The sequence below is a fragment of the Triturus cristatus genome, chromosome 3_2 (genome assembly GCF_964204655.1).
Source record: "Triturus cristatus chromosome 3_2, aTriCri1.1, whole genome shotgun sequence".
Classification (NCBI taxonomy): domain Eukaryota; kingdom Metazoa; phylum Chordata; class Amphibia; order Caudata; family Salamandridae; genus Triturus; species Triturus cristatus.
The window spans coordinates 1,206,467,699-1,206,485,509 of NC_140584.1; the positions used below are offsets into that span (position 1 = coordinate 1,206,467,699).

General features: G+C 51.5%; 1 protein-coding gene and 1 long non-coding RNA gene across 12 annotated transcripts in view; one reads left to right on the forward strand and one right to left on the reverse strand.

The window, feature by feature from the left end:
• OBSL1 (obscurin like cytoskeletal adaptor 1) overlaps positions 1-17,811 on the reverse strand; it is a 685,475-nt gene that overhangs the window by 151,013 nt on the left and 516,651 nt on the right. For all 9 annotated transcript variants that reach the window (XM_085650183.1, XM_085650179.1, XM_085650182.1 and 6 more), the window contains one exon: positions 4,581-4,856. In XM_085650183.1, coding sequence (XP_085506309.1) covers positions 4,581-4,856 — 276 coding nt within the window. The remainder of the gene's footprint in view (positions 1-4,580; positions 4,857-17,811) is intronic.
• LOC146859459 (uncharacterized) overlaps positions 1-17,811 on the forward strand; it is a 126,085-nt gene that overhangs the window by 38,431 nt on the left and 69,843 nt on the right. The gene's annotated exons all lie outside the window — the stretch shown is intronic.

Sequence of the window (17,811 nt, forward strand, 5' to 3'; positions counted from 1 at the left end):
GGATGGGTACCTGCAGTTTAGCACCTGTTCTGGGGAGGGGAGGGAGTTCGGGGAGTTGGGTAGTTGTGCGATTTATGGGGCTTGTCAGTGTGCCTCGGGGGACCCGCGAGGGGTGGTTGGTACAACGATGGGATGGGGACCCCCCCTGAATTGCGATTAATGACTTGGAATGTGAGAGGGCTCACCTCTATGGTGAAGAGGCATAAAGTCCACGCGTACTTAGTACGGAGAGGGGTTCAGGTGGCATTCCTCCAGGAAACCCATTTGGACAGAGAGGAAGGGAAGGCGTTACATAGGCGCTGGCGGGGCCAACTGTATTATACAACATTCTCGAAGTTTGCCCGGGGTGCCCTGATTTGGGTGAGGGCGGGAGTCCCTTTTCAGCTGCTCAGGTCGTTGGCGGATCCGGAGGGCAGGTTTGTGGCAGTGCAGGGGCGGCTGGATGGGAGGGATATAGCTTTGTGTAGTGTGTATGCCCCCAATGTAGACCAGGCCGCCTTCTTTTCCAGACTGTCAGGTCAGCTGGCGGAGTATCTGACGGGGGCGGTGGTGTTAGGTGGGGATTTCAACTCAGTGTTGGATGTTGAGTTGGACAGGTCTCATCCGCCCCTTGCACAGTCGGTGGTTTGTCGGGTGACCAAAAGTAGGCGGGCCTGGCAAGATACTTGGGGCTTGGTGGATACATGGCGTACCCATCATCCGCACGACAGGGACTACTCATTCTACTCGGCTCCCCATGAGTTGCACGTCAGGTTGGATGGCATATTGTGCTCACCGGATGTTCAACCTTTGATGCGGCATAGCGAATATCTAGCCAGGACCATATCGGACCATAACCCATGCGTGGGGATGTTGCAATGGTCCAGGCAGAGGCAGGCTATCCCTACTTGGCGCCTTAACCCCTTGCTGCTCGAGGACCCGGTGTTCCGGGCTGAGATTAGCGACTGTATAACACAGTATTTTGGGCATAATACAGGGACGGCGGCGAGCCGGGCGACGGAATGAGATGCATTTAAGGCGGTAGTCCGGGGGGCCTGCATATCATCCACGGCCGGGGTGCGGAGGGCCTTGTTAAAAGGAGTGGACGGAGCGGAGGCACAGTTGCGGGAGGTGGAGCGGGCACATCAGGAAGGGGACGGTGAGATAGCCGGGGTTGTAGAGGCGCGGGAGCGCGTGGCGGTCTGCATGGAACAGCTTCGTTGTTACGATCATAGATCTTATCTGGTGCGGGCGCATGCGGAAAGGGATAAGGTGGGATCCCTTCTGGCGTGGTTGGCGAACCCGACGGCGCGCGGTGACCCTATACTCACACTGGTAGAGGAAGGGGGGGCCCCGGTCTATTCCCAAGTGGGGATTAATACACGGTTCGCCAGCTATTATGCTGGGTTATATGACAGTACTATGGTGCGGGAACCTGAGGGCCTTGTTGATTTTCTGTTGGCGGCCCGCCTGCCTCGACTGGACCCAGACGCAGGAAAGGGCCTTGGGGGTGCGATCTCGCTGAGCGAAATCCGAGTGGCAATTAAGCATATGGCTCGACGAAAGACCCCGGGAGCAGATGGCTTGCCCATCGAGTTTTATGCGGCCTACCCGGATCTGTTGGCGCAGCAACTGCAGGCCCTGTATAGCGAGGCATGGGGGTTGGGACAGTTGCCCGCCTCTGCTCGGGAGGCGATCGTGATACCCTTGCTGAGACCCGGTGGAGAGGCGGGTGCACGCACAGCATACCGCCCGCTCTCTATGCTGACGGTGGACTACAAAATTCTGAGTAGAATTTTGGCGTCGCGCCTCTTGACCCACATGACCGCCTTGATCCACCCAGATCAGGCGGGCTTCATTCCTCGGCGCAGCACAGCCACCTCCATTCGACGGTTGCTGCGGGTGATGGAACTGGACCGGGACGAATACCCGGAGGCCTGCACGCTGTCGGTCGACTTAGAAAAGGCCTTCGATAGTGTAGAGTGGCCGTATTTATATCGAGTGCTGCGGGAATTCGGCTTGGGGGAGGACTTTGTACGGTGGACCGCCTTGTTGTATAGCGGGGCCACGGCCCGGGTGAAAACGGGGACTACTATCTCGGCCTCATACCATGTGCGGAGGGGGACGAGGCAGGGCTGTTCCTTATCCCCCTTGTTGTTCGCGCTGGCTGTTGAACCGCTGGATGCTCACGCCCGACAGGGGGTGCTTATTCCGGAGTCTCCCTGAGAGGGGACGCCCACTACATCTCCCTGTATGCAGACGACCTGCTGTTATTTTTGAGGGACGCGACTGGTGCGTTAGGGGGAGCGGTCGCCCTGTTGAAGGAGTTCGGTCGCCTGTCTGGACTGAAGGTCAATTGGGGTAAGACGTGTTTGTTTCCATTGTCGCAGGGCGGCGGGACACCGCAGACGGCGGAAAGCATCCGCTGGGAGGACAGCTGCCTGCGCTACCTGGGGGTTAACGTTTATCATACCCAAGCAGATTTGCTGGAGGGGAATGTTGGCAGGGCGCTTAGGGGTCTGCGGGGTAGTATGGGATTTTGGAGTACACTCCCGCTCTCATGTGCCGGGAGGGTGGCGTTGCTGAAAATGGTGGCGCTGCCACGCCTTCTTTATTTTTTCCGCACACTCCCTGTATGGATCCCGGCGTCGTACTTCGTGCGGTTGCGGGCCCTTTCGACGGGTTTCATTTGGGGGTTGGGACGGCGGCGGGTGGCGCTGGCCACGTTGCGGCGGCCACGAGCAGAGGGGGGCCTGGCAGCCCCCGACTTTGAATGGTACTATTTGGCGGCCCAGCTTCAGTGGCTCACGCAGGCGGTGGCCCGGGAATATAGAGGCCCAGAGGGCCCACAGGACAGGCTGATCCCGCGGCATGTGCTGGCCTTTATAGTTCTCCAGCAGCGACTGGATTTGACTCAGCTGACCCTGGAGGAGCGCACCCTCCGGCAGTGCTGGAATAGGTGTCAGAGGCGGGCAGCTGTAGTCCGCCCGTACGCTCCGGAAATCCCCCTGGGGATGTGTACAGCGCTCCCGCATGGGGGTGATTGGTCAGGACTAGCGATTTGGGAGGAGCTGGGAGTACAGATGGTAGGGGACCTATTCCGAGACGGTGTGTTATTGTCTTTCCAGGAATTGCAGGACGCCTACGGGCTCCCGCAGGGGGATTTTCTGCTCCATGCGGCTTTGGTGGCGAGCATCCAGAAGCATTGGAATATGGGGTTATCGGAACCCCCTACCGCGGCGGGTTGTCAATATGTCGTGATGGCGGCAGGGACGGCCAAAGCCATCACATGCTTATACCGCAGGTTGTCGACGGAGGGCTTGCAACCTCTGACCGCTCTGCGAGAAAAGTGGGAAACGGACCTCGGGAAAGCGATACCAGAGACCACGTGGTCCACGCTAGTGCGGAGGGCCTGGAAGGGAACTCGGAACGCGCGGTTCCAGTTAGTTCAGTTTTTCACGTTACATAGGGCGTACATGACGCCGGCCAAGGTCTTGCAATACTTTGGTGGCACACAATCTCCATGCCCTCGATGTGGGGGAGAGGGGGCAGATTTTCGCCACATGTTTTGGGCCTGTCCGCAGTTGGGCGATTATTGGGCTGAGGTAGTGGGCTGCCTGAATCAGGTGACAGACCGCTCAATCACTCCAGAGATGGGGACTTGCTTGTTGCTATGGTTTCCTCACACCCGCCGTACGAAGGTCACTAGCAGGTTCTATGATCTGGGGTTGATATTAGCTAAGAGAATTGACCCTGCACTGGAAATCCAGGGGGGGGCCTAGCTATGTGCGGTGGAGGGCAGCGCTAGTGAGATGGGCGGGGGCGGAGGGTGCGCTCCGGGTGCAGGTGGCTCTGAGGGGAGACGATGAGAAAGCGTTAGCGACGGCCAGGGCATGGGAAGCGTTGGTTGTGGAGCTCCAGGAGCTGATATCTGAGATGGGGGAAGGAGGGAGCACTTCGGAACGGCAAGAGGCGAGGGGAACTGAGGATTGAGATGAGGAGGGAATGAAGGAGGTCCCTAGACATATACCAGAGGCCGGGACAAGCGGGATGATTTGCCTACGCAGAGAAGGGGTGAGCAACTGTAAATGATCTCCTTGGAAGGGGGGGCACATCGGGGGAGAAGTAGGGGACAGAGGCGCACTGATATGGGGGTGGGGGGGGAGACGAGTTAGGGTTGGGAGGGGAGATATTCCTATTGTACACGGGGATCCGTGTTGTAATGAACAGTCATTGTTGATTTGGAAAATAATAAAAAATGTTTCAACAAAAAAAAATGAAGACGCGCTCATAGTTTCAGACATCAAAAGGCTGTGTTTACCTGCAACGATGAAGGGCGTTTGTATGAAAGGGTTTAGAAGGGATTTAATAACTTCTAGTTATGATGTTCCACTTAGAAAAGGGTTACCTATATCAATATGTGTGTCATGTTCTCCTCCTCTTGTGTCACTGTTACACCTTGCATACACGCTGTGCTAACAAGACACCTCGATAGTTTGTCAAATAAGTACCTAAAGTTATGCTACACTGTTTCAAAATATTCTCAAATTAATTTTCAGATGCAGTCTAGCTTCCAATCTCAAGGAAGGACCTTTCCTCACCTTTCACCCTGAGATCGAACTGCATCTGGTGGTCCTTGGTGTGGCAGGAGTAGAGACCAGCATCCTCCTTGCACAGGCTCCTCACCGTCAGGCTGTGCACACGGCTCTCCCGTCCCACCTCATACTTGTCCCCAGCCTCAAGGGGCTGTCGGTGCCGGGTCCAGGTCACCACAGCTGGCTCCTTCGAGACCACTGCGGAGAGGACAGCGCTAGCGCCCTCAAGGCCCAAGACATCCTCTGGCTTCTCCTTCTTGTTGAGAAACACCACAGGACCCTCTGAGAAAACAGGAGAGAAGAGTGGGGGAGGAGTACTTAATTTGTAAAACAGTAAGTGCCGGGGTCCTTCTCAGAAGGCCACTGCAGCTTGCATCCCCCATTGCCCCTGCCAGTCCTGCCAATGACAGTACCAACGTAACACCCACCCACCCACTCCTACAAGTGTGAAAATTCAGACTATTTCAGGCCACACAACGCTATAATAATGGGATGAGAGGCTGGTATTGTTCATTTTCAGTGCAAATTGACTTAATAAACACAGTTGTTGTGCTCCTTTCAAACTTAAACAGACAGCACCACCATGTGGTGAACTGCCACGAGTGCCGGGGCAGACATTTAAGTGCTGGTTCCAAGCAACGGAAAACACCGGCTCAAATTAAGCACTGGATGACCCTGTGGATGGAGGGCATAGGTAAGGGAGGCACAAAAGAACATGGGTTATGGGGTATTAAGAGACCAAGTCAGTGATGGAGATGCATAGAGCGAGAGAGATATAGGAATGACCGGGGGAAAGGAAATGAGAGATACGATGTACAAGAGAGGGAATAGAGAGGTAGGCCATAACTGAGAGAATGAGGGAAGCTGGGTCAGGCAATGACACAGGAGTAGGAGGGACAAAAAGTAGTATAAGGAAGGGACAGAGTATAGAGAGGGAAGGCGTAACGTAAGGTGGTAGAGGGAGGGATGGACGGACGCAGACGGTATTGGAAAGTAGAGAATAGAGTGAATGCAGAAGTGAGAAGAGATGGGCAGGAAGTATTAGGTACACATATATGGAAAGAGGAAAGCAGGAGGAGGAAGTAAAGACACCTCTACACTAGCTTCTAGAACCCCGGTGCCTCTGCACTTTCTCAGGATTCCCAGAATCACCCCTTACTGGACACCATCCCACACTTCCCATGACCAGACTTTGCTTCACGCCTTTTGCGTTCACGAGTCTCAAATCTTGTACATTATCTCACTGTTCCCAAATCCCCCATTCCTCTAAAGCTTCTGACAATTCCAGACTCCTGCCATCCCCCACATCTCTGCACAGTTCATAAAGTCAGGCATCCCTCTACAACTTCTGAGCTCCTAAGAAACATCCCTCTAGTCCTTTTCTCTGCCCCGTCTGCCAGTTCCCCAATCCCCCAATCTCCTACACCAGCCCTTCTTAAACTACTTGAGAAATCAACGACAGTTTAGAAAATGATAGATGAGCAGATCAATAAACGATCTAGAATCGACCACGTCGCTTCATCATTTAAAAATAAAATCACATTTTGAACAGCTCTAGCCTTCCTGTTCAAATTTGGAATTTGGTGTATTTGTTGTTTGTGAAATGAGTACATATTTCATTTTTAGTGTCTTTGCTTTATCTGTACGTGTTTTCGGATTTTTATCTATTGTTTTGAGGCTTCCAATAGTGATTCAGTGGAGGTCCACAAAAGTCACAAAGCTAAGAGCCCCGACTTGAGCTCTGTAGTTCCAGCTTTACTTATCCTGGTCCCCGGCATCCAATAGTGATTCAGTGGAGGTCCACAGAAGTCACAAAGCTAAGAGCCCCGACTTGAGCTCTGTAGATCCTCCTTTACTTATCCTGGTCCCCGGCATCCAATAGTGATTCGGTGGAGGTCCACAGAAGTCACAAAGCTAAGAGCCCCGACTTGAGCTCTGCAGTTCCTGCTTTACTTATCCTGGTCCCCGGCATCCAATAGTGATTCAGTGGAGGTCCACAGAAGTCACAAAGCTAAGAGCCCCGACTTGAGCTCTGTAGTTCCTGCTTTACTTATCCAGGTCCCTGGCATCCAATAGTGATTCGGTGGAGGTCCACAGAAGTCACAAAGCTAAGAGCCCCGACTTGAGCTCTGTAGTTCCAGCTTCACTTATCCTGGTCCCCGGCATCCAATAGTGATTCGGTGGAGGTCCACGGAAGTCACAAAGCTAAGAGCCCCGACTTGAGCTCTGTAGATCCTCCTTTACTTATCCTGGTCCCCGGCATCCAATAGTGATTCAGTGGAGGTCCACAGAAGTCACAAAGCTAAGAGCCCCGACTTAAGCTCTGTAGTTCCAGCTTTACTTATCCTGGTCCCCGGCATCCAATAGTGATTCAGTGGAGGTCCACGGAAGTCACAAAGCTAAGAGCCCCGACTTAAGCTCTGTAGTTCCTGCTTTACTTATCTTGCTCCCCTGCATCCAATAGTGATTCAGTGGAGGTCCACAGAAGTCACAAAGCTAAGAGCCCTGACATAAGCTCTGTAGTTCCTGCTTTACTTATCTTGCTCCCATGCATCCAATAGTGATTCAGTGGAGGTCCACGGAAGTCACAAAGCTAAGAGCCCCGACTTAAGCTCTGTAGTTCCAGCTTTACTTATCCTGGTCCCCGGCATCCAATAGTGATTCAGTGGAGGTCCACGGAAGTCACAAAGCTAAGAGCCCTGACTTGACCTCTGTAGTTCCAGCTTTACTTATCCTGGTCCCCGGCATCCAATAGTGATTCAGTGGAGGTCCACGGAAGTCACAAAGCTAAAAGCCCCGACTTGAGCTCTGTAGTTCCTGCTTTACTTATCCAGGTCCCTGGCATCCAATAGTGATTCGGTGGAGGTCCACAGAAGTCACAAAGCTAAGAGCCCCGACTTGAGCTCTGTAGTTCCAGCTTTACTTATCCTGGTCCCCGGCATCCAATAGTGATTCAGTGGAGGTCCACGGAAGTCACAAAGCTAAGAGCCCTGACTTGACCTCTGTAGTTCCAGCTTTACTTATCCTGGTCCCCGGCATCCAATAGTGATTCAGTGGAGGTCCACAGAAGTCACAAAGCTAAGAGCCCCGACTTGAGCTCTGCAGTTCCTGCTTTACTTATCCTGGTCCCCGGCATCCAATAGTGATTCAGTGGAGGTCCACAGAAGTCACAAAGCTAAGAGCCCCGACTTGAGCTCTGTAGTTCCTGCTTTACTTATCCAGGTCCCTGGCATCCAATAGTGATTCGGTGGAGGTCCACAGAAGTCACAAAGCTAAGAGCCCCGACTTGAGCTCTGTAGTTCCAGCTTCACTTATCCTGGTCCCCGGCATCCAATAGTGATTCGGTGGAGGTCCACGGAAGTCACAAAGCTAAGAGCCCCGACTTGAGCTCTGTAGATCCTCCTTTACTTATCCTGGTCCCCGGCATCCAATAGTGATTCAGTGGAGGTCCACAGAAGTCAAAAAGCTAAGAGCCCCGACTTGAGCTCTGTAGATCCTCCTTTACTTATCCTGGTCACCGGCATCCAATAGTGATTCGGTGGAGGTCCACAGAAGTCACAAAGCTAAGAGCCCCGACTTGAGCTCTGCAGTTCCTGCTTTACTTATCCTGGTCCCCGGCATCCAATAGTGATTCAGTGGAGGTCTACAGAAGTCACAAAGCTAAGAGCCCCGACTTGAGCTCTGTAGTTCCTGCTTTACTTATCCAGGTCCCTGGCATCCAATAGTGATTCGGTGGAGGTCCACAGAAGTCACAAAGCTAAGAGCCCCGACTTGAGCTCTGTAGTTCCAGCTTCACTTATCCTGGTCCCCGGCATCCAATAGTGATTCGGTGGAGGTCCACGGAAGTCACAAAGCTAAGAGCCCCGACTTGAGCTCTGTAGATCCTGCTTTACTTATCCTGGTCCCCGGCATCCAATAGTGATTCAGTGGAGGTCCACAGAAGTCACAAAGCTAAGAGCCCCGACTTGAGCTCTGTAGTTCCTGCTTTACTTATCCTGGTCCCCGGCATCCAATAGTGATTCAGTGGAGGTCCACAGAAGTCACAAAGCTAAGAGCACCGACTTGAGCTCTGTAGATCCTGCTTTACTTATCCTGGTCCCCGGCATCCAATAGTGATTCAGTGGAGGTCCACAGAAGTCACAAAGCTAAGAGCCCCGACTTAAGCTCTGTAGTTCCAGCTTTACTTATCCTGGTCCCCGGCATCCAATAGTGATTCAGTGGAGGTCCACGGAAGTCACAAAGCTAAGAGCCCCGACTTAAGCTCTGTAGTTCCTGCTTTACTGATCTTGCTCCCCTGCACCCAATAGTGATTCAGTGGAGGTCCACAGAAGTCACAAAGCTAAGAGCCCTGACATAAGCTCTGTAGTTCCTGCTTTACTTATCTTGCTCCCATGCATCCAATAGTGATTCAGTGGAGGTCCACGGAAGTCACAAAGCTAAGAGCCCCGACTTAAGCTCTGTAGTTCCAGCTTTACTTATCCTGGTCCCCGGCATCCAATAGTGATTCAGTGGAGGTCCACGGAAGTCACAAAGCTAAGAGCCCTGACTTGACCTCTGTAGTTCCAGCTTTACTTATCCTGGTCCCCGGCATCCAATAGTGATTCAGTGGAGGTCCACGGAAGTCACAAAGCTAAAAGCCCCGACTTGAGCTCTGTAGTTCCTGCTTTACTTATCCAGGTCCCTGGCATCCAATAGTGATTCGGTGGAGGTCCACAGAAGTCACAAAGCTAAGAGCCCCGACTTGAGCTCTGTAGTTCCAGCTTTACTTATCCTGGTCCCCGGCATCCAATAGTGATTCAGTGGAGGTCCACGGAAGTCACAAAGCTAAGAGCCCTGACTTGACCTCTGTAGTTCCAGCTTTACTTATCCTGGTCCCCGGCATCCAATAGTGATTCAGTGGAGGTCCACAGAAGTCACAAAGCTAAGAGCCCCGACTTGAGCTCTGTAGTTCCTGCTTTACTTATCCAGGTCCCTGGCATCCAATAGTGATTCGGTGGAGGTCCACAGAAGTCACAAAGCTAAGAGCCCCGACTTGAGCTCTGTAGTTCCAGCTTTACTTATCCTGGTCCCCGGCATCCAATAGTGATTCGGTGGAGGTCCACGGAAGTCACAAAGCTAAGAGCCCCGACTTGAGCTCTGTAGATCCTGCTTTACTTATCCTGGTCCCCGGCATCCAATAGTGATTCAGTGGAGGTCCACAGAAGTCACAAAGCTAAGAGCCCCGACTTGAGCTCTGTAGATCCTGCTTTACTTATCCTGGTCCCCGACATCCAATAGTGATTCAGTGGAGGTCCATAGAAGTCACAAAGCTAAGAGCCCTGACTTGAGCTCTGTAGTTCCTGCTTTACTTATCCTGGTCCCCGGCATCCAATAGTGATTTAGTGGAGGTCCACAGAAGTCACAAAGCTAAAAGCCCCGACTTGAGCTCTGTAGATCCTGCTTTACTTATCCTGGTCCCCGGCATCCAATAGTGATTCAGTGGAGGTCCACGGAAGTCACAAAGCTAAGAGCCCCGACTTAAGCTCTGTAGTTCCAGCTTTACTTATCCTGGTCCCCGGCATCCAATAGTGATTCAGTGGAGGTCCACGGAAGTCACAAAGCTAAGAGCCCCGACTTAAGCTCTGTAGTTCCTGCTTTACTTATCCTGCTCCCCTGCATTCAATAGTGATTCAGTGGAGGTCCACAGAAGTCACAAAGCTAAGAGCCCCGACTTAAGCTCTGTAGTTCCAGCTTTACTTATCCTGGTCCCCGGCATCCAATAGTGATTCAGTGGAGGTCCACGGAAGTCAAAACAATAAGAGCCCCGACTTAAGCTCTGTAGTTCCTGCTTTACTTATCTTGCTCCCCTGCATACAATAGTGATTCAGTGGAGGTCCACAGAAGTCACAAAGCTAAGAGCCCTGACATAAGCTCTGTAGTTCCTGCTTTACTTATCTTGGTCCCCGGCATCCAATAGTGATTCAGTGGAGGTCCACGGAAGTCACAAAGCTAAGAGCCCCGACTTGAGCTCTGTAGTTCCTGCTTTACTTATCCTGGTCCCCGGCATCCAATAGTGATTCAGTGGAGGTCCACGGAAGTCACAAAGCTAAGAGCCCCGACTTAAGCTCTGTAGTTCCTGCTTTACTTATCCAGGTCCCTGGCATCCAATAGTGATTCGGTGGAGGTCCACAGAAGTCACAAAGCTAAGAGCCCCGACTTGAGCTCTGTAGTTCCAGCTTCACTTATCCTGGTCCCCGGCATCCAATAGTGATTCGGTGGAGGTCCACGGAAGTCACAAAGCTAAGAGCCCCGACTTGAGCTCTGTAGATCCTCCTTTACTTATCCTGGTCCCCGGCATCCAATAGTGATTCAGTGGAGGTCCACAGAAGTCAAAAAGCTAAGAGCCCCGACTTGAGCTCTGTAGATCCTCCTTTACTTATCCTGGTCACCGGCATCCAATAGTGATTCGGTGGAGGTCCACAGAAGTCACAAAGCTAAGAGCCCCGACTTGAGCTCTGCAGTTCCTGCTTTACTTATCCTGGTCCCCGGCATCCAATAGTGATTCAGTGGAGGTCTACAGAAGTCACAAAGCTAAGAGCCCCGACTTGAGCTCTGTAGTTCCTGCTTTACTTATCCAGGTCCCTGGCATCCAATAGTGATTCGGTGGAGGTCCACAGAAGTCACAAAGCTAAGAGCCCCGACTTGAGCTCTGTAGTTCCAGCTTCACTTATCCTGGTCCCCGGCATCCAATAGTGATTCGGTGGAGGTCCACGGAAGTCACAAAGCTAAGAGCCCCGACTTGAGCTCTGTAGATCCTCCTTTACTTATCCTGGTCCCCGGAATCCAATAGTGATTCAGTGGAGGTCCACAGAAGTCACAAAGCTAAGAGCCCCGACTTGAGCTCTGTAGATCCTGCTTTACTTATCCTGGTCCCCGGCATCCAATAGTGATTCAGTGGAGGTCCACAGAAGTCACAAAGCTAAGAGCCCCGACTTGAGCTCTGTAGTTCCTGCTTTACTTATCCTGGTCCCCGGCATCCAATAGTGATTCAGTGGAGGTCCACAGAAGTCACAAAGCTAAGAGCACCGACTTGAGCTCTGTAGATCCTGCTTTACTTATCCTGGTCCCCGGCATCCAATAGTGATTCAGTGGAGGTCCACAGAAGTCACAAAGCTAAGAGCCCCGACTTAAGCTCTGTAGTTCCAGCTTTACTTATCCTGGTCCCCGGCATCCAATAGTGATTCAGTGGAGGTCCACGGAAGTCACAAAGCTAAGAGCCCCGACTTAAGCTCTGTAGTTCCTGCTTTACTGATCTTGCTCCCCTGCACCCAATAGTGATTCAGTGGAGGTCCACAGAAGTCACAAAGCTAAGAGCCCTGACATAAGCTCTGTAGTTCCTGCTTTACTTATCTTGCTCCCATGCATCCAATAGTGATTCAGTGGAGGTCCACGGAAGTCACAAAGCTAAGAGCCCCGACTTAAGCTCTGTAGTTCCAGCTTTACTTATCCTGGTCCCCGGCATCCAATAGTGATTCAGTGGAGGTCCACGGAAGTCACAAAGCTAAGAGCCCTGACTTGACCTCTGTAGTTCCAGCTTTACTTATCCTGGTCCCCGGCATCCAATAGTGATTCAGTGGAGGTCCACAGAAGTCACAAAGCTAAGAGCCCCGACTTGAGCTCTGTAGTTCCTGCTTTACTTATCCAGGTCCCTGGCATCCAATAGTGATTCGGTGGAGGTCCACAGAAGTCACAAAGCTAAGAGCCCCGACTTGAGCTCTGTAGTTCCAGCTTTACTTATCCTGGTCCCCGGCATCCAATAGTGATTCGGTGGAGGTCCACGGAAGTCACAAAGCTAAGAGCCCCGACTTGAGCTCTGTAGATCCTGCTTTACTTATCCTGGTCCCCGGCATCCAATAGTGATTCAGTGGAGGTCCACAGAAGTCACAAAGCTAAGAGCCCCGACTTGAGCTCTGTAGATCCTGCTTTACTTATCCTGGTCCCCGACATCCAATAGTGATTCAGTGGAGGTCCATAGAAGTCACAAAGCTAAGAGCCCTGACTTGAGCTCTGTAGTTCCTGCTTTACTTATCCTGGTCCCCGGCATCCAATAGTGATTTAGTGGAGGTCCACAGAAGTCACAAAGCTAAAAGCCCCGACTTGAGCTCTGTAGATCCTGCTTTACTTATCCTGGTCCCCGGCATCCAATAGTGATTCAGTGGAGGTCCACGGAAGTCACAAAGCTAAGAGCCCCGACTTAAGCTCTGTAGTTCCAGCTTTACTTATCCTGGTCCCCGGCATCCAATAGTGATTCAGTGGAGGTCCACGGAAGTCACAAAGCTAAGAGCCCCGACTTAAGCTCTGTAGTTCCTGCTTTACTTATCCTGCTCCCCTGCATTCAATAGTGATTCAGTGGAGGTCCACAGAAGTCACAAAGCTAAGAGCCCCGACTTAAGCTCTGTAGTTCCAGCTTTACTTATCCTGGTCCCCGGCATCCAATAGTGATTCAGTGGAGGTCCACGGAAGTCAAAACAATAAGAGCCCCGACTTAAGCTCTGTAGTTCCTGCTTTACTTATCTTGCTCCCCTGCATACAATAGTGATTCAGTGGAGGTCCACAGAAGTCACAAAGCTAAGAGCCCTGACATAAGCTCTGTAGTTCCTGCTTTACTTATCTTGGTCCCCGGCATCCAATAGTGATTCAGTGGAGGTCCACGGAAGTCACAAAGCTAAGAGCCCCGACTTGAGCTCTGTAGTTCCTGCTTTACTTATCCTGGTCCCCGGCATCCAATAGTGATTCAGTGGAGGTCCACGGAAGTCACAAAGCTAAGAGCCCCGACTTAAGCTCTGTAGTTCCTGCTTTACTTATCCAGGTCCCTGGCATCCAATAGTGATTCGGTGGAGGTCCACAGAAGTCACAAAGCTAAGAGCCGTGACTTATGCTCTGTAGTTCCTGCTTTACTTATCCAGGTCCCTGGCATCCAATAGTGATTCAGTGGAGGTCCACAGAAGTCACAAAGCTAAGAGCCCCGACTTGAGCTCTGTAGATCCTCCTTTACTTATCCTGGTCCCCGGCATCCAATAGTGATTCGGTGGAGGTCCACAGAAGTCACAAAGCTAAGAGCCCCGACTTGAGCTCTGCAGTTCCTGCTTTACTTATCCTGGTCCCCGGCATCCAATAGTGATTCAGTGGAGGTCTACAGAAGTCACAAAGCTAAGAGCCCCGACTTGAGCTCTGTAGTTCCTGCTTTACTTATCCAGGTCCCTGGCATCCAATAGTGATTCGGTGGAGGTCCACAGAAGTCACAAAGCTAAGAGCCCCGACTTGAGCTCTGTAGTTCCAGCTTCACTTATCCTGGTCCCCGGCATCCAATAGTGATTCGGTGGAGGTCCACGGAAGTCACAAAGCTAAGAGCCCCGACTTGAGCTCTGTAGATCCTTCTTTACTTATCCTGGTCCCCGGCATCCAATAGTGATTCAGTGGAGGTCCACAGAAGTCACAAAGCTAAGAGCCCCGACTTGAGCTCTGTAGATCCTGCTTTACTTATCCTGGTCCCCGGCATCCAATAGTGATTCAGTGGAGGTCCACAGAAGTCACAAAGCTAAGAGCCCCGACTTGAGCTCTGTAGTTCCTGCTTTACTTATCCTGGTCCCCGGCATCCAATAGTGATTCAGTGGAGGTCCACAGAAGTCACAAAGCTAAGAGCACCGACTTGAGCTCTGTAGATCCTGATTTACTTATCCTGGTCCCCGGCATCCAATAGTGATTCAGTGGAGGTCCACGGAAGTCACAAAGCTAAGAGCCCCGACTTAAGCTCTGTAGTTCCAGCTTTACTTATCCTGGTCCCCGGCATCCAATAGTGATTCAGTGGAGGTCCACGGAAGTCACAAAGCTAAGAGCCCCGACTTAAGCTCTGTAGTTCCTGCTTTACTTATCTTGCTCCCCTGCATCCAATAGTGATTCAGTGGAGGTCCACAGAAGTCACAAAGCTAAGAGCCCTGACATAAGCTCTGTAGTTCCTGCTTTACTTATCTTGCTCCCATGCATCCAATAGTGATTCAGTGGAGGTCCACGGAAGTCACAAAGCTAAGAGCCCCGACTTAAGCTCTGTAGTTCCAGCTTTACTTATCCTGGTCCCCGGCATCCAATAGTGATTCAGTGGAGGTCCACGGAAGTCACAAAGCTAAGAGCCCTGACTTGACCTCTGTAGTTCCAGCTTTACTTATCCTGGTCCCCGGCATCCAATAGTGATTCAGTGGAGGTCCACGGAAGTCACAAAGCTAAAAGCCCCGACTTGAGCTCTGTAGTTCCTGCTTTACTTATCCAGGTCCCTGGCATCCAATAGTGATTCGGTGGAGGTCCACAGAAGTCACAAAGCTAAGAGCCCCGACTTGAGCTCTGTAGTTCCAGCTTTACTTATCCTGGTCCCCGGCATCCAATAGTGATTCAGTGGAGGTCCACGGAAGTCACAAAGCTAAGAGCCCTGACTTGACCTCTGTAGTTCCAGCTTTACTTATCCTGGTCCCCGGCATCCAATAGTGATTCAGTGGAGGTCCACAGAAGTCACAAAGCTAAGAGCCCCGACTTGAGCTCTGTAGTTCCTGCTTTACTTATCCAGGTCCCTGGCATCCAATAGTGATTCGGTGGAGGTCCACAGAAGTCACAAAGCTAAGAGCCCCGACTTGAGCTCTGTAGTTCCAGCTTTACTTATCCTGGTCCCCGGCATCCAATAGTGATTCGGTGGAGGTCCACGGAAGTCACAAAGCTAAGAGCCCCGACTTGAGCTCTGTAGATCCTGCTTTACTTATCCTGGTCCCCGGCATCCAATAGTGATTCAGTGGAGGTCCACAGAAGTCACAAAGCTAAGAGCCCCGACTTGAGCTCTGTAGATCCTGCTTTACTTATCCTGGTCCCCGGCATCCAATAGTGATTCAGTGGAGGTCCATAGAAGTCACAAAGCTAAGAGCCCTGACTTGAGCTCTGTAGTTCCTGCTTTACTTATCCTGGTCCCCGGCATCCAATAGTGATTCAGTGGAGGTCCACAGAAGTCACAAAGCTAAAAGCCCCGACTTGAGCTCTGTAGATCCTGCTTTACTTATCCTGGTCCCCGGCATCCAATAGTGATTCAGTGGAGGTCCACGGAAGTCACAAAGCTAAGAGCCCCGACTTAAGCTCTGTAGTTCCAGCTTTACTTATCCTGGTCCCCGGCATCCAATAGTGATTCAGTGGAGGTCCACGGAAGTCACAAAGCTAAGAGCCCCGACTTAAGCTCTGTAGTTCCTGCTTTACTTATCCTGCTCCCCTGCATTCAATAGTGATTCAGTGGAGGTCCACAGAAGTCACAAAGCTAAGAGCCCCGACTTAAGCTCTGTAGTTCCAGCTTTACTTATCCTGGTCCCCGGCATCCAATAGTGATTCAGTGGAGGTCCACGGAAGTCAAAACAATAAGAGCCCCGACTTAAGCTCTGTAGTTCCTGCTTTACTTATCTTGCTCCCCTGCATACAATAGTGATTCAGTGGAGGTCCACAGAAGTCACAAAGCTAAGAGCCCTGACATAAGCTCTGTAGTTCCTGCTTTACTTATCTTGGTCCCCGGCATCCAATAGTGATTCAGTGGAGGTCCACGGAAGTCACAAAGCTAAGAGCCCCGACTTGAGCTCTGTAGTTCCTGCTTTACTTATCCTGGTCCCCGGCATCCAATAGTGATTCAGTGGAGGTCCACGGAAGTCACAAAGCTAAGAGCCCCGACTTAAGCTCTGTAGTTCCTGCTTTACTTATCCAGGTCCCTGGCATCCAATAGTGATTCGGTGGAGGTCCACAGAAGTCACAAAGCTAAGAGCCCTGACTTATGCTCTGTAGTTCCTGCTTTACTTATCCAGGTCCCTGGCATCCAATAGTGATTCGGTGGAGGTCCACAGAAGTCACTAAGCTAAGAGCCCTGACTTAAGCTCTGTAGTTCCTGCTTTACTTATCCTGGTCCCCGACATCCAATAGTGATTCGGTGGAGGTCCACGGAAGTCACAAAGCTAAGAGCCCTGACATAAGCTCTGTAGTTCCTGCTTTACTTATCTTGGTCCCCGGCTTCCAATAGTGATTCAGTGGAGGTCCACGGAATTCACAAAGCTAAGAGCCCTGACTTAAGCTCTGTAGTTCCTGCTTTACTTATCCTGGTCCCCGGCATCCAATAGTGATTCAGTGGAGGTCCACGGAAGTCACAAAGCTAAGAGCCCTGATATAAGCTCTGTAGTTCCTGCTTTACTTATCCTGGTCCCCGGCATCCAATTGTGATTCAGTGGAGGTCCACGGAAGTCACAAAGCTAAGAGCCCTGACTTAAGCTCTGTAGTTCCTGCTTTACTTATCCAGGTCCCTGGCATCCAATAGTGATTCGGTGGAGGTCCACAGAAGTCACAAAGCTAAGAGCCCTGACTAAAGCTCTGTAGTTCCTGCTTTACTTATCCTGGTCCCCGGCATCCAATAGTGATTCGGTGGAGGTCCACGGAAGTCACAAAGCTAAGAGCCCTGACTTAAGCTTTGTAGTTCCTGCTTTACTTATCTTGGTCCCCGGCTTCCAAAAGTGATTCTGTGGAGGTCCACGGAAGTCCCAAAGCTAAGAGCCCCGACTTAAGCTCTGTAGTTCCTGCTTTACTTATCTTGCTCCCCTGCATCCAATAGTGATTCAGTGGAGGTCCACAGAAGTCACAAAGCTAAGAGCCCTGACATAAGCTCTGTAGTTCCTGCTTTACTTATCTTGCTCCCATGCATCCAATAGTGATTCAGTGGAGGTCCACGGAAGTCACAAAGCTAAGAGCCCCGACTTAAGCTCTGTAGTTCCAGCTTTACTTATCCTGGTCCCCGGCATCCAATAGTGATTCAGTGGAGGTCCACGGAAGTCACAAAGCTAAGAGCCCTGACTTGACCTCTGTAGTTCCAGCTTTACTTATCCTGGTCCCCGGCATCCAATAGTGATTCAGTGGAGGTCCACGGAAGTCACAAAGCTAAAAGCCCCGACTTGAGCTCTGTAGTTCCTGCTTTACTTATCCAGGTCCCTGGCATCCAATAGTGATTCGGTGGAGGTCCACAGAAGTCACAAAGCTAAGAGCCCCGACTTGAGCTCTGTAGTTCCAGCTTTACTTATCCTGGTCCCCGGCATCCAATAGTGATTCAGTGGAGGTCCACGGAAGTCACAAAGCTAAGAGCCCTGACTTGACCTCTGTAGTTCCAGCTTTACTTATCCTGGTCCCCGGCATCCAATAGTGATTC